The 22752-nt window shown below is 43.6% G+C and overlaps 2 protein-coding genes across 5 annotated transcripts in view; one reads left to right on the top strand and one right to left on the bottom strand.

The window, feature by feature from the left end:
* LOC138662083 (ligand of Numb protein X 2-like) overlaps positions 1 to 2499 on the top strand; it is a 118214-nt gene extending 115715 nt beyond the window's left edge. For all 4 annotated transcript variants that reach the window (XM_069747219.1, XM_069747220.1, XM_069747222.1 and 1 more), the window contains one exon: positions 318 to 2499. In XM_069747219.1, coding sequence (XP_069603320.1) covers positions 318 to 453 — 136 coding nt within the window. In that variant the 3' untranslated portion in view covers positions 454 to 2499. The remainder of the gene's footprint in view (positions 1 to 317) is intronic.
* A 7164-nt stretch (positions 2500 to 9663) lies between these two features.
* The window catches only part of LOC138662082 (pre-mRNA 3'-end-processing factor FIP1-like), a 77684-nt gene continuing 64595 nt past the window's right edge, over positions 9664 to 22752 (bottom strand). The window contains exons 13-15 of the mRNA XM_069747218.1: positions 20816 to 20981; positions 17282 to 17446; positions 9664 to 10208 (exon numbers count right to left, since the gene is read on the bottom strand). Coding sequence (XP_069603319.1) covers positions 10049 to 10208; positions 17282 to 17446; positions 20816 to 20981 — 491 coding nt within the window. The 3' untranslated portion in view covers positions 9664 to 10048. The remainder of the gene's footprint in view (positions 10209 to 17281; positions 17447 to 20815; positions 20982 to 22752) is intronic.

Genomic DNA, 22752 nt, shown 5'->3' with positions numbered 1-22752 from the left:
GCCATGTAATATAGCCAGCATTTTCCAGCTAAGGTGCAGGTTCAGCTTCTGATAGAAGAATATTAATATAATTTCTCCTAGTTTTGAAGCCTCTATTGCAGACATTTATTCTGATGCAGTGCTTAATAGACCTCATCATCACTGTCCCCACTGGGGCTCACAATCTAAATTCCAGTATGTGTTTGGGCGTACCTGGAGATCATACAAATTCTATGCAGACATTGTCCTTGGTGGGATCTGAGTCCATTATCCACTTTGTGTGTTATACATGCTGTCTGTAATAAGAAGACTAACCTTTCACTCTGCGCTCTCTCTAGGTGCGGAGATGAGATCGTTGAAGTAAATGGAGTGTGTGCCATTGGCATGAGCAATGCACAGCTGATTCCAATGTTAAAAGAGCAGAAGAACAGAGTCACGCTAACCGTCGTCTCCTGGCCTGGAAGTCTGGTGTGATGTGGAGTGCATACTTCTTGTTTGGAAAATCTTGGAGCCTTTTGCACAACTTTCAGCTGGACTTTTTTTACCTTCTCATTTCTCTTGAAGTTCTTATCACTCTCTATTTTTTTTCACCAGCTTTAAAATGTAGATATTTGTACCATAAACTGAAAGTGTCCATAATCCTGGGTGATCAGAGGTGATCGGTGCAGCAACACAATTCATTGATCCAACTTGCAGCAATGATAGTGTAGTATTTTGAGATATGACATCTCCAGCTGATTTTGCACTTCCACTAACACTCAGCCATGCTTGCCTTTCTATTATCTTAAATAGCTGACGTTTACTGTTAAATTGTGATTTTAAATTATTATTGCCTTTCAATTAAAGAGAATCTATCACAAAAGGGCACATTATTTAATAAAAAGGTATGTCCCGGATTAACCTGTTAATTTGTGAGAGAGGCTAGGAATAGAGTCAGAGAGATAAAGAGAACTTGACGCTGGGTCAAAAAGGGCCAGTTTTTTTCCCTTATTTTATTGTTGCTGTGCCCAGAGTATCTTTTTTTGTTTATTTAAATCTGCCATATGGTTTCTGAGATGTGGGCCTGCTAGTGCTAGTTTTTATGGTCTTTACCGTGACTCACAGGATTCTTTGGGGTGTGTCTTTATGGTTCTTTGCATAACTATCCTATGAGCACCACCCCCTTAGTAAAGACCGTAAAAATGAGCACCTAATAAAATGGCCCATACCTCTGAAACCATATGATGGAATTACAAAAACAACGCCTATGGCAAGAGAGCAGTGTGCATAAAATCAGGGCACAAACTGGTCACTTTTGACCTGGTAAGAGGTCCTCGTTAAATATGTGGATGCTGCAATTCACACTTGTTACAAAAATAAGCTCCCACTGTACAAATACATAATTATTAAATAAGAACCCTGCTGGGTAAGTACCACTTTAACTAGTTAGTATCACCTTCAGCTCTTAATAATGCGCCCTTAATATTGGTCGGGGATGTCTGTTTGCTCTGACGGCAGATTAGCCCTAATAAGCCATGATCCATCTTGCACAATATAGCAACAACCTGCCATGGCAGATGTCTGTTTTATGTTGGAAAGATAAAGTGATTGTATATTAGGACATTTGTAGTGACTTTTGGTGTAATTGATTAAACTCAGGCCTGCAGTGTCATTACATGAATTATTCTGATGGCAGATAATTGTAAATCCATCCCATGGGGTCCCAACCTCTTATAGGGACTCCTGACATGGAGCAGACTGTTCTGTATAAAATGCAAATCTTTTCATTCACATTAAGTGGTAATAAAAAAAAAAAAAAAAGACCGTTACCCCACTATAGAGCTCAGATTGCAAATCATTACTGAAATAAAGTTTAGTTCCCACGATGAGTTTTTGATGAGACAATATGCATCTTCACCAAAATTGCATAGTCTCACAGTTCCAGCAACTTGGATGAGATTTATAGAAATCTTCAGCCCATTGTTATGTTTTTTTTTTAAACTCTGCATAAAACAGACGTGTGGTGCGTATTTGAAATCTGCAACATGTCTTTTTCCTGCTGGTACACTGAGGATTGTACTAAGCTTCCTCTGCGGAAATACATTAAAAGCGCATGTAAGCTGCACATGACTATCAACTTTTTCTCAAAGCCAAATACCAGGAAGTTTCAAAAGCAAAGTTTAAGACACAAAATACCAAAAACATGATTAATCAGTTTACATGCATTTTTATGTAATTGGTGCTACAGGTAATATTTAATCATCAAAACTCACCAAATCCTTATCGTGGGAACATAGCCCAAGGGTGGGTTTACACTTGCCAGTTGTTTGATCAACTCAAAGGGAAAATACGTTTTAATTAGACAAGACTGCAACTGTTCTTGTGCAAACTGTGTCAAAAATGTCTCCAAAGTAGGCATGTGTAAACTTGAGAACTGGTCCTGATTCACAATTCTTCAACCTCAGGAACATTGAATTATAAAAAATAAAAAAAAATGATTCTATTTGTTTGTAAATTGTGAAATAAAGTTTGGATACAAAAGTTGTGGTTGTTAAATACTAAAACTGACTGTGAGATGAAGTGACTGGTTGGAGTCTTCAGAGGTGGGCTTTAACTGCGCCTCCACGGACCTGTTGGGATCTTGAGTTACGAGTGGCCACCCTGCCCAGCACAGGGCACTTGCTGCACTATATACAGAGCAAGGATCTGGTGTCTGAGAGATAGCGTTGGGGGCACAGGCAAACTGGGCAACTTACCCAAGACTCCCCATCCTGGAATGGGCCTCCTGAGCCACTAGCACAGGACCTGGAATGTCAGCAGCATAGCGCAGCACATTGTTATTGGAAATATCCTTTCATTACTGTACCAACTGCTATCCATGGGACGGGATATTTGAAAAACAGAAATTAGTAATCATGCAATTTTCAGATTGGCCACCAGGGCTACTGTCAGGAAAAGTTTGCAGCAGTTTCCTTAGCAGACAGGATTACACTGACTGATAACGCCACTCACCCTCCCTTCACAATGACATTTTCTACACACATTAGATGCTGCAATATATAACATGGGGTCAGAGTCTGCTTATTGTGGCCAATGTACAGGAAGTGCGAATCTAAAGGTACCGTCACACTCAGCGACGGTGCAGCGATATAGACAACGAGCCTATCGCTGCAGTGTCGCTGTAGAGATGTCAAACACAGCAGCTCCAGAACGATGCAGGAGCGATCCAGTGACGTAACGGCGACTCACTTATCGTTGTAGCTGGTTGTTAGCTCCATGTAAAACATTGCTGGCGTCGTTGCTTTTGATGTCAAACATGGCGATACACGACGACGAAATAAAGTTCTGGACTTCTACGGTAGCTCCGACCAGCGATGTCACAGCGGGATCCAGATCGCTGCTGCGTGTCAAACACAACGAGATCGCTATCCAGGACGTTGCAACATCACGGATTGTTGTCGTTCTCGTTGTAAAGTTGCTGAGTGTGAAGGTACCTTAAAAGAGCCCCAGTGGCCAGTGTGGAAACTTCATGGTTTTATTGATCTAGATTGTGATACAGGGGAAAAAAACAAATACACTTACACATTTTCTTAAGACACACCACCTTTCCTTTAAAGCTTATTTACAGCTGCCATTGTACAATAAATTGACCAATGTAAATGAAAACTAGGATTTTATTAGTGATTGTGTCTGTAAATATACCGTATTTTTTGGACTACAAGACGCACTTTTTCCCCCCCAAAAAAGGGAAAATGGGGGGTGCGTCTAATAGTCGCAATGCAGGCTTACCGTGGCGGCAGAGGAGGCGCAGTAAGCGGGGTCCCTTTCTCCGGTGAGGTGATGCAGCAGCCCGGTATGCAGCAGAGCCGGGTGAATCCTGTTGTTATCGGTGGTGGCAGCCATTTTCCTGAGGCCGCGCGTGCGCAGATGGAGCGCTCTGCTTCCCGGGGCTTCAGGAAAATGGCCGCCGCGCTCTCCAACTGCGCACACGCGGCCTCCCGTGGCCATTTTCCTGAAGCCCCAGGAAGCAGAGCGCTTCATCTGCACACGCGCGGCCTCAGGAAGATGGCCGCGCCCACCGATAACAGGATTCACCCGGCTCGGCTGCTTTATCACCATACCGGGGAAAGGGACCCCGCTTACTGCGCCTCCTCTGCCGCCACGGTAAGCCTGCATTGCCTGCACGGTAAGCCTGGGACCCCTCTCACGCCATACCTCTCACTGCACCTCCTCATCCCAGCACCTCCTCATCCCAGCATCACCCCACCTCTGCCGAAACCTTGCCTCCTGTGACCCTGCTCTGCCACCGCCAGCCCTCAGGTAAGATACTGTAAATTCGGACAATAAGACGGACCCCCATCTTATAAAAAAATCTTTTTTTCTGCAATTTTCACCCCAAATTTGGGGTGCGTCCTATGGTAAGATGCGTCTTATAGTCCGAAAAATACGGTAATTCAGTCTGACACTTGTATTTAAAATCGCCATTATCGTTGTTTATCAGCTCTATAAGAAAGGTGGCCCGGACATAGCTCACGTGCCCACAACATCACTATAGTGTAATAGTCAAGAAAGGGTTAAACAAGACCTGCCATTTTTCTTATATCTAGTGCCTTCTCCAATTCTGAGGGAGACCTGTTTTCCCTTTTGTGCCTGGTTTGTAAGTCTGATCTTATTAACTAACAAGATTAAGTTAACATATAAAGGTACCGTTACACTAAACGATTTACCAACGATCAAGACCAGCGATACAACCTGGCCTTGATCGTTGGTAAGTCGTTGTGTGGTCGCTGGAGAGCTGTCACACAGACAGCTCTCCAGCGACCAACGATGCCGAAGTCCCCGGGTAACCAGGGTAAACATCGGGTTACTAAGCGCAGGGCCGCGCTTAGTAACCAGATGTTTACCCTGGTTAACATTGTAAATGTAAAAAAACACTACATACTTACATTCCGGTGTCTGTCGCGTCCCCCGGCGTCAGCTTCCCTGCACTGTGTAAGCGCGGGCCGTAAAGCAGAGCGGTTACGTCACCGCTGTGCTCTGCTTTACGGCTGGCGCTGACAGTGCAGGGAAGCTGACTCCGAGGGACATGATAGACACTGGACTGTAAGTAGTGTTTTGGTTTTGTTTTACATTTACAATGGTAACCAGGGTAAACATCGGGTTACTAAGTGCAGCCCTGGTTACCAATGAACACATCGCTGGATTGGCGTCACACACGCCGATCCAGCGATGACAGCGGATGATCAGCGACCAAATAAAGGTCCTGATCATTCGCAGCGACCAACGATCACCCAGCAGGGGCCTGATTGTTGGTCGCTGTCACGCATAACGATTTAGTTAACGATATCGTTGCTACGTCACAAAAAGCAACGATATCGGTAACAAAATAGTTATGTGTGACGGTACCTTTAGAAAGAGTACAGACACCAGCTTCAGCTTAAAAAAAAACCTAAAACCTATTTATGGCAAGTGACAGGTTCCCATTATAGGGACTCACTGAAACACTGACTGTGCGAGGTGTATATAAATGATTGTCCCCACCATGATGCACTGAGTGCTTGTACTTGGTCTGAACAGGCATTCTGCGCTGACCGTCCCATTGGGGTATGTGCACACGCTGCGGATTACTCTGCAGATTTTTCCGGACTGATTTTGGTAAATCCGCAGGTAAACCGCACTGCAGATTTACTGCGATTTTTTTTTTGCGGATTCCACCTGCGGATTCCTACTATGGAGCAGATGTAAACTGTTGCGGAATCCGCACAAAGAATTGACATGCTGCGGAATAAACTCTGCAGTATGTGCACATACCCTTAGGCTCTGTTCTAATTTTTTAATTTTTTTTTTTTTTTTTTTTGGAGGGGGGGGGGGGGGGGGGGGGTTTGAGGATATTACTACATTTCCTTTAAAAGGTTTGCCATCGCTGCCCTAACCCTAGAGACCGAGTGCCCAAACGGCAACCCAAAACCTACTTATTTATCACAAAGTGCAAAAACTGTAACTTAACCTAGGGCTGAGGCATATATCAAAGACAACAATGCAAAGCGCACACACACATAGCCGCTCTGCAAGATACACACGCACTGCAAAATACACACTCTGTCCCTCTGCAAAATATACGCACCACACACACTGCCCCTGTGCTAAAGAAACACACTTGCCCTCTGAAAAATACACGCACCGCCCCTCTGTAACATACACGCACTGCCCCTCTGCAAAAGACGCACCGCACACACACTGCCTCTCTGCAAAAGACACGCACCGCCCCTCTGAAAAAATACACGCACTGCCCCTCTGCAAAAATACACGCACCGCACGCACTGCCCCTCTGCAAAAGACACGCACCGCACGCACTGCCCCTCTGCAAAAGACACGCACCGCACGCACTGCCCCTCTGCAAAAGACACACACCGCATGCACTGCCCCTCTGCAAAAGACACGCACCGCACGCACTGCCCCTCTGCAAAAGACACGCACCGCACGCACTGCCCCTCTGCAAAAGACACGCACCGCCCCTCTGCAAAAGACACGCACCGCACGCACTGCCCCTCTGCAAAAGACACGCACCGCACGCACTGCAAAAGACACGCACCACACGCACTGCCCCTCTGAAAAGGACACGCACCGCACACACTGCCCCTGTGCTAAAGACACACACTTGCCCTCTGAAAAATACACGCACCGCACACTGCCCCTCTGCAAAAGACACACACCGCACACACACTGCCCCTCTGCAAAAGACACACACCGCACACACACTGCCCCTCTGCAAAAGACACACACCGCACACACACTGCCCCTCTGCAAAAGACACACACCGCACACACACTGCCCCTCTGCAAAAGACACGCACCGCACGCACTGCAAAAGACACGCACCACACGTACTGCCCCTCTGAAAAGGACACGCACCGCACACACTGCCCCTCTGCAAAAACACACACACCACACACACTGCCCCTCTGAAAAGGACACGCACCGCACGCACTGCCCCTCTGCAAAAGACACGCACCGCCCCCTCTGCAAAAATACACGCACCACACACACTGCCCCTCTGCAAAATACATGCACCACACACACTGCCCCTCTGCAAAATACACACACCGCCTCGCTGCAAAATATGCACACATGCATTGCTAAACAGACAGACTGCCCCACTAAATAAAATTAGCCCACCATCCCACACACAGCTTCTGTCAAAATTGTGTCCCCTTTCACAATGATACATTTAATGTTCAGCTCCTCCTGGAGCTCTTACCTGTGCCCACTGCCCTGCTGTCTCTGCGGACCTGAGGTAGGTAGCAGTGTGATGATATTTTTTTATATAGCGCTATCATATTCTGCAGCGTTTACATTCATTACCATCCCTGTCCCCGATGGGGCTGACATTCTAAATTCCCTATCAGTATGTCTTTGGATCACACTGCTGCAGTGCACATCGGACTGGGGCTGGCAGGGCCTCCACTTCCCCAGTCCAGGCACAGTACTGTTCAAATGTATTTTCATCGTTTAGACACGAATACATTTGAGCAAGATAAGGGAGCGGTGTGCGTGCCCACAGAGAGCGCTCGGTGTACCCCCTTTGGCACACGTGCCATAGGTACGCCACCTAGGATCTATATAGAATGTACACTTGTGTGGCCGTGTCCAGTAGGAGAGTGTCACACTAGCAGCTTGTGTGCAGGATCTGATTTACCTATGGGGTGGAACTTGAGTCACCCTTACTGTTAGACCCCACTTCTACACTATTCACAGGTTGGGCTTGCTCACTGGAGATTATTTCTCTGCTAGAAGTGGAATATAGATTTTGGGTCGTAGTTGAAGAAATAGGAATTGTGCTCACACATGCAATCTCGTGCACATTGTTGATCATTGCATCATGGGAAAAGGTGCAGCCCCTGAACAAACTACAGCATCATCCATCATATAGCGAAATCAACCAGGCAGTACATACTGTATTAAGTATAGGCCTTTTTTGGAGGACCAACTCATTCCTCTGCATCTGGTACCGGTTTACAGCAAAAGCAGGAGGAATAGCTAAAAATTGGCACTAAAGCAGCTGTTTTGCCTGAAGCCCTTACGCGTTAATTTTTTGGTAATCCTTAAAACAAAGTAGTATCATCTGGCTTTTATATATTTTTTTTTTACTTCACAGTCAATCCATCTTCCCCTGCAATACTAGGGGTTTGCATAGCTGCTAATAATGTGCCCCCAATTTCATTGTGGCAAATCCTATCACTTCATATGACAGAAGTATTCACTACGAATTACCCTAGTTTTATGGTGATTTATTTTAGTATTTAAACCCAGTGAAATGAAAAGAGCAAAACATTTTTGGGTTATTTTTCACTCGGCTGAAGAAAAATTTGTAACATTCTACCCAGTGTTCACTTTAGAGAATCTAAAATTCAAAGTGTCATTTATCAAAAAAAAAAAACAATTGAATAAAAACATCAGACATTAAAAAGTAGTTCACTGACCTTGAGAGTCTGTACCATTAGCTAGTCTCACTGTTATGTGCAAAATGTGTTCAGAAAATTAGTAAGAGTGGAAAATATATTTACCAGTATCGTTTAGACAGTGTATAGAATGTATTCCATCTATTGCAGACGTGACCTTCTGTGCTGTAATGATCGTGCAGGAAGGAATGATCTTCAGTTAAGGTTGTAGATGAAGTCAGCTTTTTCAGATATGATGTATACCAGACTGGTGCACAGGGTATAAAGCATTCTGTAAGCCAGTCGTGTTACCGAGGATTCCAGTCATTGTGAAACTACAAGTCCCAGATTCAGCAAGTACACCCTGTATACTGCATGATATAGTTCCAGAGTTAAATCGCATCATACATTCAGCTCCTTCACATATGCAGTGTAACTTCTGACTATATGACTGGTCGCACTGACAAGGTCAGGCTAAATTGTCAGCTGTCCCCTCCAACATAATTATGACTATAGCTTTACAGAATAAAGGGCTTATGTGCAAGTCCTCAGGAATGCAATGACCAGATAAGAATATTCAATATAACCTGTAGTCAAGGCCACATGCGCACATCCGCATTTAACGGCTGGGAACAAGCAGCAATTTCTGGACTGACCCCGTACGTATCTAATAACGCAAACTGACAAACCTTTTATGAACCTACTGAGCGGTCAGAGTCCGTTTATGCGACAGGAGAGGAATGCTCGTTACATAATAATGTGCAATCTAATCAGTCTGCTGATCACACACAGAACCAAAATGTTCCTTCGAGTGAAATAATCTTTTGGGCTGCACAAAAGAATAAATTCCCAGAAGCAAATGGTCCGTTGACCACAAAAATGGCAGCCTATGCGCACTGCAAGGTCCACTACAGATAGTTTGTTGCGTATCTAATGCCGGGCTGTCTTGTGTAAAACAGACAGACAACTGCCGATCATTAAGCAGGATGACCATTGGCGGTCATTTAATATTGCACAGTGAGCGCATCCTTGGAAAAGGTAAATCTAGTTTAATTTATGTGTGGACTGCAGTTATCAGTCTCCTTCATCAAACCATTTTATGGTCCAATTTGAAGTTATGAACTCATGACTGCCCTTGTTATCTCACAGATCTAAATCAACTTTGACGTATTCCTCTCGCCTCCGTTTCACAGAATTTATAATTATTAGATTTCAGATCATCTCATTTTGGTAATAAGGTGGTATACAAACTAATAGGTGCATCAATATCCATCCAGACCGACATTTTATTATTAGTCATCTCAACAGCAAGCAGTCATGACTAAGCTGTGTGGGCACCTTCCAACCACATCAACTTATTTGTCATACAAAGCCACAACCAACTTTGGTTTAAGAATGAATATCTGTCGAATAAGACAACAGGAGATAATGTTATGTGATATTCAGTTGCCAGTGATATTAGAAGCTTAAATGTCGACAGCTTTGCCACCCTCCAAAATCCATTGCAATAATATCCATAGGATCTTATCACCACAAACGGTATATTAGCAGATACACTTACTATCAGCAGGTGTGGTGACACCGCCATGTAGAGCACCTGGATAAACAAAGGCTACACAATGGTGAAAGCACTGCCTTCTCGCTTATCGTCTCTCAGTCACTATCTAGCCGTGCAGTAGATTTAGTTTTCTCTTTGAGGTTGTGCCGATTTACTCTTATTTTTGGGCCATCATCCACACTCTGCTCTTTGGAACGTTTGGTCTTCTTGCGCTTGTGTCTGCGATGTGATTCTCGTTCCTCACTGTCCTGCTTCCTAAAAGTAAAGTTATATTTTATCAATTTCTGAACATTCAAAATGCTAAAAAAAAATTAAAAAAATTCGTCAGAAAATGAGTTGCTTGGAGAGGTTGTCAGTTTTAACATTTTGTTTTTTCACAGGGCTTAAAGATCTATAAAACAAGTGGTTCTGCTACTCGTCCTCCCTGGATCCAGTTCTTCCGCTCCTCTGCTGGTTCAGTCTTTGATCGGCTGCAGTGGTGATGTCACATGTACTGCACATATGACTACTGCAGCCAATCTCTGGGCTAAGCAGCTCTGCAGATGCACATAGCCGAGCCCAGTAATCGGTTATAATGTGGACTGGTACATCGGTTATGTGCATTGTACACGCCACAAAAAGGTCAGAACAGCAGCATAAAAGAAGCAATGGACCCAGTGAAGGGTGAATAACAGCACCATTTGATTTTGTGTTTTCCCTTAGTAGGAAAACATTTTTTAAAAAGACAACCCTGCATCTGAAAGGCATAAAATCTGGCTTTATTAGTAAAAAAATGCATTCCTTACAAAATGACATTGCAAATGCATCTTTTTACATACCGTAGTTCACATACAGTACCTTAATAAAGTATTCATACCCAAAGATATTTTCCATGTTACACCCACAAACTTAAATTTTATAGGATAAACCAACACAAAGTAGTATTTGTGAAGTGTAAGAAGTTATACAAAGTTTTCTAAATATTTTAAAAATATAAATCTGAAAATTGTGATGTGCATTTGTATTCAGCCCCCTGTAGTCAGAGACCCATTAAATAAAATCCTAAATAACTGAATGACCAATTGCCTCCAGAAGTCACATAATTAGTAAATTGAGCCCACCCGTGTGTAATTTATTCTCAGTATAACTACAGATGTTCTGAGAAGTCCTCAGAGGTTTGTTTGAGAACATAAAAGATTAAAGAGCATCATGAAAATCATGGAACACAACAGACAGGTCAGGGATAAAGTTGTGGCAAAGAGTTAAGATTTTAGATGTAACACGAAAAAAAATGTGGAAAAGCTCACAGAGTACGAATACTTTTTCAAAGCACTGTATATATGGCTCCCTCATCAAACACAGCATTGTGTATAGTAGAAGACTTTGAGGTGTCCTTACATTTTGAACAGAAACATAACTACCGGTACTTATCTTACTGCAAGTTTTGGAAATTCCTAATTCCTGTATATCAGAAATGTGGTTGCTGGACTAAGATCCTTCAAATCTTTTTGCTCAACTCTAGGATATATTTAAAAGGGTTGGTGGCCACCCAAAGATGTCAATAATAAAATAAGCGATGTGATACATAGACACCTGCACTCATTCTAATCTCTCCTTGGTCTCTACTTCCTTCTGGAATTGGGCAGGGATGTGACTGCTGCAGGCAATCACTTGTCACTCCTGTGGGCAGCGGTTGGTTACAGCAGGTATATGCCCTTCTTACAGGGTCAGAACAGGAGCACAAGGCGAGTATTTTATAGCATTCTGAGAACTTTTTACCTTATAAAAAAAAGCAATAAGCAACCCTACCTGGCACTGAAAAGTGACTACATTTCTCAAGGAAAATAACCCGGCCTGGTGACCTCCATTTTCCTCTCCATGCCTCTTTTGCTCAGATCGGCATTATTTTCCTCAGGCTTCCAAGATTGCTGCTACAGTGGCATAGGGAGAACAGCCATGCAGCTAAACCATGCCTTCCCTGTCTTTCTTTCCCCACACTGCAGGGTAGACATGGTTTAGGCTTACAACTTCCCTCCCCATGCCACTGTGGTGGCCATCTTGGAAGCAGGAGGAAAGGAACGTTGTTCTGAGAATAATACGTAGCAAGCATAAAATAGGAGGGCATTATGTAGGGCAACCATACATGAGTAATGTGTAGACCCTTTTAAGTTCCAGGATAGAGGGTCACCAAGTGGTCAGATAATCCCTCAAAGATCATTATTTCCTGTATCTGTGAGTTATAATCAAGTTAGCAGAAACAGAATTTCTTGAAGTAAAGACTAGGCAGGAAGACTAGGCAGCTGCCCAGGGCCTCTGCTCCCCCAGCCGCTATGGGGCCCGTGAGTCAGGGGGGCCCGGCGCCAGCGCTGAACCCCCCTCCCCCATTCAACTGTATCGGCATCGCAGATGCCGATACACTTGAAAGCAATAATGGAGGAGAGAGTGATCGATCCCCCATCATTGCCCTCTGTGTCTAACACAGCACTCCATTGCGCAGCATGCTGTGAGCCAGACGGTGGAGCTGCTGAGACGCTCTGCAGAAACCAGAGCTGCGGGGGAATGAGGAGGAGAGGCGAGTACGTGGTGGCCATAATACTGCAGTACTATGGGGTGCATAATACAAAATGGGCGCTGCATTCTACTCTACATTATATCAGATTATGGGGCGTGCATTATACTATATGAAGAACTATGGAGTGCTTTATACTATGGGGATTGCATTGTACTACATGGAGGACTATGGGGCGCATTATACTATGTGGGGGGCTATGGGGTGTATTATATTAAGCAAAATGCTGCATATTCACCAAGTGATTGATTTTTTTCCGGCATAAATAATCCATTGTTCTCAGCAGCACATCGCCTGATGAAAACAGCAGATCTGCTGCTGCCAACATGACACTGTATGGGGACAGAATTATCTACTTAGTGCTCGTTCTGTCCCCATCATTGTTCCTCAGTCACTGTAAAGAGGTCGAGAAACAAGCATTGAACAACTTCAATATTGTCGATCACACTTGTTTAGCGGCCTGTAATCAGCGCATGTTAATACAACCAAAATATTTTAGTGTCTTGGAGCGGTATGTGAACATCTGGGGTCCTATTTTAAACTTTTACCCAGGGCCCCACTTTGTCTAAAACCGGTCCTTCAAAGACCTTTGAGACTTTATGAATTTAAGGTCAAGTTCCCTTGATGTAAAAAACACAACAGATCCTTTGCTGTGTATTAGTTTACAAAAAAAAATCTGTGGTGTTTTACATTGCTAGTGTGCTGGAAGAAGTATTCACTGCCTTAAAGGGGTTGTCCAGTGCGGGGATTCACCGGTTTCTGACCCGGGACCGGCAGGTATGTATGCGTTATACATATTCCTGGGTGGGGCAGGCGTCAATGCCTGGTGCACCTGAGCAAGGGCCGAGGCCCTGGACAAACAGGGGGGCACCCACCCTCAAATACTCACTATACCCTGTTCCTCGCTGATCCGGTCTCTTCAGCGTCTTCTGACTCTCTGTGAGGTATCAGTGCGCCCTGTGTGCTGAGCAGCGCAGAGAGTGGGAAGACGCTGAAGAGACCAGAGCAATGGGGAAACAGGGAAAGGTGAGTATTTTATTTTTTCTAATGGAGGACTGTGGTGCCCATAAACCTGTCTGAATGACTATGTGGTGCCCATAATCCTGTCTGGAGCACTATGTGGTGCCCATAATCCTGTCTGGAGCACTATGTGGTGCCCATAATCCTGTCTGAAGGACTATACTGTCCGGTCTAAAATGAAAAGTTTGCAGTTACAATGTCTAACTGCAGGCTTTTGAATCCCCCCAACACACGCAATGTGCGCTACGAGGATTCACCAGTTTCTGATCTATTGTATAATTTACAATAGATATCACTCATGTAATGTAAGAAGTGAAATCTTTGGCATTGTATTATACATATATTTCTCTGCTGTATCTGTGCATTTTTATGACTCTTGGTATGTGTTAAAGGGGCCCACTAAGACTCTTTTGCCTTGCTCCCGGACAGAAGATGTATAATGGGCGCGGCTTTGCTGCCATACACTTGTATGGAGTGCGGCCGCACGCTTAAGTTGGCCACGACCACTGGCAGGTCGCATCACCAGACTGGGTGCGGCCTTGCTCAATACAAGTGTATGGAGCGAGGTCATGCCCACTAGATGGGACCTGGCCGGGAATATATAACTCATGCATACCATCTGGCCCTGGCTCAGAAACCGGCAAATAACCACAGTGCACAATGCGTGCGCTGAGGGGATTCATAAGTTTGCAGTCACACAGAGTGACTGTAGACTTATTGATTTTTACTGGACAAGCACTTTATTTGTGTAGAGCTGTGGTTTATTCCAATCTTCATAGATGGATATTGTTAGATAGTGCTTTTAAAAAAAGCGCTTTTGCAATTTACTGTTTATTAAAATATTTGGCCATTGAGATGAAACACTTTGTTTGTATACAGCTTGTTGCTTATGTGAACGACCACCAATGCGGTCTAACAGCAGTGGCCACTTAATGTGAAGTATAGCGTGGCACTACCGTGAGGAGCTCAAGTCGGTGACCAAAATCAATGTGCAGTAGAATAACTTGGCACTCATTCATCAGTCTGCAGTTAAACATAAAACAGTAAAGGACAAAAATAAATAAATCAATTATATACAATTTTACACAATATTCTTTCTACGACAAGCAGTCGGGTAGGTCTCCTTGCTCCTCCTCCCACTTCCCCTCTCCCTCCCACTCCTTGCTACTTTATCACTATTGTTATTGTTATGGATAATCAAGGGTTCTGTACGTTCATCCGTTATGTCACTGTTATATCATGAAATGCTGATATTGCTTCTCTATTTTGTATGAGGACTTGTATTTTGCTTTATTTAATTTTGTCCCATACTGTTTTTTGTTCAACTGCAGACTGATGAAGGTCTAGATAAGACCGAAACGTTTACAGACTGCAAAAATAATAAAAAATCCTTTTGCAATGGCATACTAAGCTGAGTGCCAAGTTCTTTATTTTACTAACAGCAGTGGCCAAACATGTGCAGTGCTATCAAGCTCTTTTCTACTGAGCTTTCCAGCACTGCTGTTAAGCTGGCGTTCTCGCTGGCGTGCACTCATTTCACAATCTCGCCCAGCTTCAGTGCAGGGCTTACAAGCTAAATTTCAGCGGAGGTCGGGATCCTACAAAACGAACTTTAAACAACAAAAAAATATGGTACCATCTCAAGAATGGCTGCAAATTTTAATAAGGAGTAAGTGTAAAAGGTCAATTTTTACAAGAAAAAATCCAACAAACCTCGTGTATAAAGATGGGAACAACCCTGTAAGAATCCACAGCATGTCATATGTTACAGACATGTGAATTTCCCCCTCTGCAGTGCAGAGGATGAAATGTCAGTCTTGCCCACACCTTCTTCACAATGATATACATTGCAGTAAATCTGCTGCAGACATCACTGCGGGAGGTCCACATTGGAGATACTGCTAAGTAAATTAAAACTCTTAAGGCCCCTTCACATTTAGCGACGCTGCAGCGATACCAACAACGATCCGAATCGCTGCAGCGTCGCTGTTTGGTCGCTGGAGAGCTGTCACACAGACCGTTCTCCAGCGACCAACGATGCCGGTAAGCAGGGTAAACATCGGGTAACTAAGCGCAGGGCCGCGCTTAGTAACCCGATGTTTACCCTGGTTACCATGCTAAAAGTAAAACAAAACAAACAGTACATACTTACCTACAGCCGTCTGTCCTCCAGCGCTGCGCTCTGCTTCTCTGCTCTCCTCCTGTACTGTCTGGGAGCCGGAAAGCAGAGCGGTGACGTCACCGCTCTGCTTTCCGGCTCACAGCCAGTACAGGAGGAGTGCAGAGCGCAGCGCTGGAGGACAGACAGCTGTAGGTAAGTATGTACTGTTTGTTTTTTTTTACTTTTAGCATGGTAACCAGGGTAAACATCGGGTTACTAAGCGCGGCCCTGCGCTTAGTTACCCGATGTTTACCCTGGTTACCAGTGAAGACATCGCTGGATCGGTGTCACACACGCCGATCCAGCGATGTCTCCAGGGAGTCCAGCGACGAAATAAAGTTCTGGACTTTATTCAGCGACCAACGATCTCCCAGCAGGGGCCTGATCGTTGGTCGCTGTCACACATAACGATTTCATTAACGATATCGTTGCTACGTCACAAATAGCAACGATATCGTTAACAATATCGTTATGTGTGAAGGTACCTTTAAGGTACCGTCACATTTAGCGACGCTGCAGCGATCTAGACAACGATGCCGATCGCTGCAGCGTTGCTGTTTGGTCGCTGGAGAGCTGTCACACAGACAGCTCTCCAGCGACCAACGATCCCGAAGTCCCCGGGCAACCAGGGTAAACATCGGGTTACTAAGCACAGGGCCGCGCTTAGTAACCCGATATTTACCCTGGTTACCAGTGTAAATGTAAAAAAAAAAACAAACACTACATACTTACATTCCGGTGTCTGGTCACGTCCCTCGCCTTCAGCTTCCCGCACTGACTAAGCGCCGGCCGTAAAGCACAGCGGTGACGTCACCGCTGTGCTCTGATTTACGGCCGGCAGGCGCTCACAGTCAGTGCGGGAAGCTGAAGGTGAGGGACGTGACCAGACACCGGAATGTAAGTATGTAGTGTTTGTTTTTTTACATTTATAATGGTAACCAGGGTAAACATCGGGTTACTAAGCGCGGCCCTGCGCTTAGTAACCCGATGTTTACCCTGGTTACCAGTGAAGACATCGCTGAATCGGCGTCACACACGCCGATTCAGCGATGTCTGCGGGAGATCCAGCGACGAAAAAAAGTTCTGGACTTTCTGCACCGACCAACGATGGCACAGTAGGATCCTGATCTCTGCTGCCTGTCAAACTGAACGATATCGCTAGCCAGGACGCTGCAACGTCACGGATCGCTAGCGATATCGTTCAGTGTGAAGGTACCTTTAGACAATGTGCTGAACCTAGAAAACACATTTAACCAACCAAGAAGACTGCAGAAAACATCAAGGAGACATTTTCAATTATTCAACAAGAAACCTCTTGGGAGTCCTCTCGACTGCAAGATGGACCAGACAAGGGCACGTAAAAAGCACCATCAAATATGACACGTGTGTGCTGTGTAAGGAGAAAACTAAATGCACACAGGCAAGAAATGCTGACCTCTGAAGGAGCCACTGTACTACCAAACTGCCACAGATCATAGTATAATGGAGGGCAGACAGTGGGCCACCATACCTGTCCTGTACCCGGGGCTGCACAATTTTGATTGCATCAAAAATAGTTGAGAGGGTGTCACAACCTAGACATCTGGGAGAGGAACATACCTCCGGGAAGATTTATGCTTGCCGCTCTCCTCCCTTTCTCTGTGCCGATGCTCCCCATGGGGTTTCTCTTCTTTCTCCCAGCTGTGCTCATGACTGCGCTGATACCTGCGGTCATAATCATAGCTTCTTGCACGGTTGAAATTTACAGGCTGTTGTTCTCCTTTCCTGAAAAATTCAAAAAAACACAAGGAAATTCAGCTACACAGTTAACATTTCTACCCAAGCTCGGATGCTTAGTGATAAAGTTCCTAATAAAGTGAAACGTTCTAAAGCATGGATATTAATATTTAAATATTCTATGAACTTACTTTACATACAAATTAGCGACAGCCTGGCTAATTATTAAAGGGGTCGTGTCTAATGTTCATTTAATGGTTAAAACTGCAAAGTTCTTGTAAAATCGAGCAACTTAAAAATTTACTGCTTATTAAAAGTTCTCAATTATGAGGGATTTTAGTGCTAAAAGTTACAGCACATTATTTAGGTTGCTTGCTCCTTAGGCAAGTTGCACGAATTTACCCAGCTCTGAACCTGGCTGGATCACTTTATTCAGCCAGCTTTAGTGTCCTAGCGCTACCTTCATGCTGTAGAGGCAAACGGAAATTATGATTTGGCTTTTATCCCAAGTCATGTGACAAGACTCGTTAGAGAGCCGAAACTGACTTGTAGGATGGCGCTAGATTTCTAGTCCTCTTTGAAGACATTAAGAAGCACATGACACGTAAGGAATTTGGCGCATCTCCTGTAGCATGGGACTTGCCACTCTAAGGGTACCGTCTCACAGTGGCACTTTGGTCGCTACGACGGCACGATCCATGATACTCCAGCATCGCTCCATTATCGCTCCAGCGTCGTAGACTGCTGTCACACTTCGCAATGCACGACGCTGGAGCGATAATTTCATGACGTGTTTGCGATGTAGAAGCTGTTGGTTACTATGCGCACATCGTATACAATATCGTGCACACCTTTGTTACACCATGCGATCATGCCGCCACAGCGGGACACTTGACGACGAAAGAAAGTTTCAAACGATCTGCTACGACGTACGATTCTCAGCGGGGTCCCTGATCGCAGTAGCGTGTCAGACACAGCGAGATCGTAAGTATATCGCTGGAACGTCACGGATCGTGCCGTTGTAGCAACCAAAGTGCCACTGTGAGACGGTACCCTAAGGGACTGGGGTAGTAATTCTGAAACACCAGCACATTTGCCAATAATGGCAGGCGGGTGTAGCCACGCCCTGTCCCAACTGGTCCCCAGTTCCATCAATTTTGGTGTCGCTGCTTCAAACTAAATCAGGTTTTTGTGTGTTTCATGCATTAAAAAAAAAAAAAATGGTTTTGCAAAAGTTTTTTTCCCATCACAATCTGTATCAAAATAAAAGAGAAATTTTGCAATGTTTACATTGGCCACTGGAGGCTTTTCTAGGCTCATACATCCAGTTTTAGGAAATCAACCTGTATATTAGCAGCAATAGGGGGGAGGTAGAGTCAGCTGTGACATCATAGATTGTGAGTGGTGGATTCTTAGAATGCTCTTCTTATATAGCGCCATCATATTCCACAGCACTTTACATGATGACCAGTGGGAACCTTGCAAAGTTTCTATTTTTTTTAGTTAAATAAAAATTGTTTAACCAGAATATGAGGTGTATTTCAATCATGTTTTTGTGTTAAACCTTTAGAAAAAAAATAATTACTGGTATAATATACGGTGTATGTATGTATGTATGTATGTATGTATGTACGTATGTATGTACAGTTAGGTCCATATATATTTGGACAGAGACAACATTTTTTCTAATTTTGGTTATAGACATTACCACAATGAATTTGAAACAAAACAATTCAGATGCAGTTGAAGTTCAGACTTTCAGCTTTCATTTGAGGATATCCATATTAAAATTGGATGAAGGGTTTATTAGTTTCAGATCCTTAACATGTGCCACCCTGTTTTTAAAAGGGACCAAAAGTAATTGGACAATTGACTCCAAGGCTATTTCATGGACAGATTTGGGCAATCCCTTAGTTATGTCATTCTCAATTAAGCAGATAAAAGGCCTGGAGTTGATTTGAGGTGTGGTGCTGCATTTGGAAGGTTTTGCTGTGAAGTAAACATGCGGTCAAAGGAGCTCTCCATGCAGGTGAAACAAGCCATCCTTAAGCAGTGAAAACAGAAAAAACCCATCCGAGAAATTTCAACAATATTAGGAGTGGCAAAATCTACAGTTTGGTACATCCTGAGAAAGAAAGAAAGCACTGGTGAACTCATCAATGCAAAAAGACCTGGGCGCCCACGGAGGACAACAGTGGTGGATGATCGCAGAATAACCTCCATGGTGAAGAGAAACCCCTTCACAACAGCCAAACAAGTGAACAACACTCTCCAGGAGGTCGGTGTATCAATATCCAAATCTACTATAAAGAGAAGACTGCATGAAAGTAAATACAGAGGGTTCACTGCACGGTGCAAGCCACTTATAAGCATCAAGAATAAAAAGGCTAGACTGGACTTTGCTTAAAGCATCTAAAAAAGCCATCACAGTTCTGGAAGAACATTCTTTGGACAGATGAAACCAAGATCAACCTCTACCAGAATGATGGACAGAGAAAAGTATGGCGAAGGCGTGGTACAGCTCATTATCCAAAGCATACCACATCATCTATAAAACATGGCGGAGGCAGTGTGATGGCTTGGGCATGCATGGCTGCCAGTGGCACTCGGTCACTTGTGTTTATTGATGATGTGACACAGGACAGAAGCAGCCAAATGAATTCTGAGGTATTCAGAGCCATACTGTGTGCTCAGATCCAGCCAAATGCAGCCAAACTGATTGGTCGTCGTCTCATACTACAGATGGACAATGACCCAAAACATAAAGCCAAAGCAACCCAGGAGTTTATTAAAGCAAAGAAGTGGAATATTCTTGAATGGCCAAGTCAGTCACCTGATCTCAACCCAATTGAGCATGCATTTCACTTGTTAAAGACTAATCTTCAGACAGAAAGGCCCACAAACAAACAGCAACTGAAAACCACCGCAGTGAAGGCCTGGACGAGCTTCAAAAAGGAGGAAACACAGCATCTGGTGATGTCCATGAGTTCAAGACTTCAGGCAGTCATTGCCAACAAAGGGTTTTCAACCAAGTACTAAAAATGAACTTTTTATTTAAAATTATTGAATTAGTCCAATTACTTTTGTTCCCTTTAAAAAGAGGATGGCACATGTTAAGGAGCTGAAACTCCTAAACCCTTCATCCAATTTTAATGTGGATACCCTCAAATGAAAGCTAAAAGTAGATTATATATATATATATATATATATATATATATATATATATATATATATATATATATATATATATATATATATATATATATTTTATTTTTTTTGCAAATCTATTTTTCCCCCATGTCACAATCAGATGATTGCCTTCTGTTTAGTTTGTAGTGCTAGAATACATGAGGAAATAATGACTATGCTGGGTCCTTTTAGATTGTATCACCACTTATAAAGTCCAAAAAGACTCACTGCTTGAAGTTATTAAAGTCCTGGCTTCTAATTTTATCCATCTCTCGTTCTTGCCATCTTCTTGGTGTCCACTCCCTTCTTCCAGGGTTGCTTGCATCTTTGTCCACAGGGCTTACCCATGAAGTCGGAGCAGTTGACGCGGTAGGATAATTCACCCGATCTGACCCTGGCAAGAATTAAAATACACCTTGACTAAACTAATATTTTAACCTCACTGACTACCCTCTTGCTCACCAACCCAAAAACATTTCCCATATCTGACTCTCTTACATAGGAGACCATCAAAATGATAGTGCAAGCCAAACATGGGGAATATTCCAGTTAGACTTGTTGGCACCTGCTTTTATGGTCTGCAGACAATACTTCTCATCCCTTAATTCGCAGCACTGTCCAATTAAAAATCCTCACCTTAATCTTCAAATTCATAAGTACTACCCATACCATGCAACATACTAGTGACGACCTTCCCATTACCATTCTAATCTCATCATGCAAGTCTTCACTCACGCCTTCTTCCTCTTCTAGAATGCCTACCTTAATTCAGTTTATAGCTAGAAGGTCTGCAGCCTATTCATAATTAAGTATATAGAAAGGGTAGCACTGTCTGAAATCTCAGAGGGGTTGAAAGTACTATGAATAGATGATTGAATTGCTCAGCAGAGAATTGACTGCGATTCAGCTTTCCTGAAATTCACAGTTCCCAGCAGAGTCGAACAGTTTGTGATTATATTTGCACAGACTGGCAAAAAAAAACAAAAAACTCCCGACTCCTTTTCACATCAGGCGAAGCCAAATGGCATTTCCCATAATTCCCTGAAGGTATCAGATCACATGGGTTAGCGTAGCCAACCGGGGATTGTGGGGGTCTATCACAACCAGCATAAAATAGTCCATGGACCACCAAGCAGTGCTATTTTAATAATAATAATAATAATAATAATAATAATCTACTATGTACGGTAATTGTCTAAGGATCACTTCCGTCTTTCTGTCTGTCTTTCTGTCTGTCTGTCACGGAAATCCCAAGTCGCTGATTGGTCGCAGCAAAACAGCCAAGACCAATCAGCGACGGGCACAGTCAGGCGGCAAAATGGCCGCTCCTTCCTCCCCGCAGTCAGTGCCCGCTCCATACTCCCCTCCAGTCAGGGCTCACACAGGGTTAATGGCAGCGCTAACGGACTGCGTTATGCCGCGGGTAACGCACTCCGTTAACGCTGCTATTAACCCTGTGTGACCAACTTTTTACTATTGATGCTGCCTATGCAGCATCAATAGTAAAAAGATCTAATGTTAAAAATAATTAAAAAAATACCTTCCGGATCCAGCCCAGGCCTTTCCCGCTCCTCGTGGGCTGTGCTATATACTGCGTGGGCTGTGCTATATACTGTTTGGCATAGCACCGGCCACGTAGTATTTGTCTGCTATATACTACATGGCCTGTGCTATATACTATGTGGCTGCTATATACATATTCTAGAATACCCGATGCGTTAGAATCGGGGCACCATCTAGTAATAATAATAATAATAGTAATAATATTATTATTATTATTATTATTATTAATAGGCTTGTATAGTGTAGGGATAGGAGGTCAGAGCGCACAGCCATTCCACCTAGAGAGAGAAAAAGGCCAAATTTTAAATTGTATTGTCGAACTGTACTAAGGTTGTTGAAACCCATGAAAAATGGGAACAGCAGTATTAGTCGGCAGTGTTACTCTGACTAGTAAGCCAAAAGATTCAATTGCCATAGGAAGGTGCTGAAGCTGCATAGTCATTGTGAATATGAAAGCATTGACCTATAATATACAAATTATTGCAATTACACATTTTGTTATACATGTTTATTTCCTTTGTGTATTAGAAAAAAAGTGGACATAATTTCACACAAATCCCCAAAAATGGACCAGACAAAATAGTTGACTCCTTTCCAAAAAT

Source organism: Ranitomeya imitator, chromosome 2 (assembly GCF_032444005.1).
Source record: "Ranitomeya imitator isolate aRanImi1 chromosome 2, aRanImi1.pri, whole genome shotgun sequence".
Classification (NCBI taxonomy): domain Eukaryota; kingdom Metazoa; phylum Chordata; class Amphibia; order Anura; family Dendrobatidae; genus Ranitomeya; species Ranitomeya imitator.
Note: the sequence above shows the minus strand (reverse complement) of the source record. Positions and strands in the feature narration are given on the sequence as shown.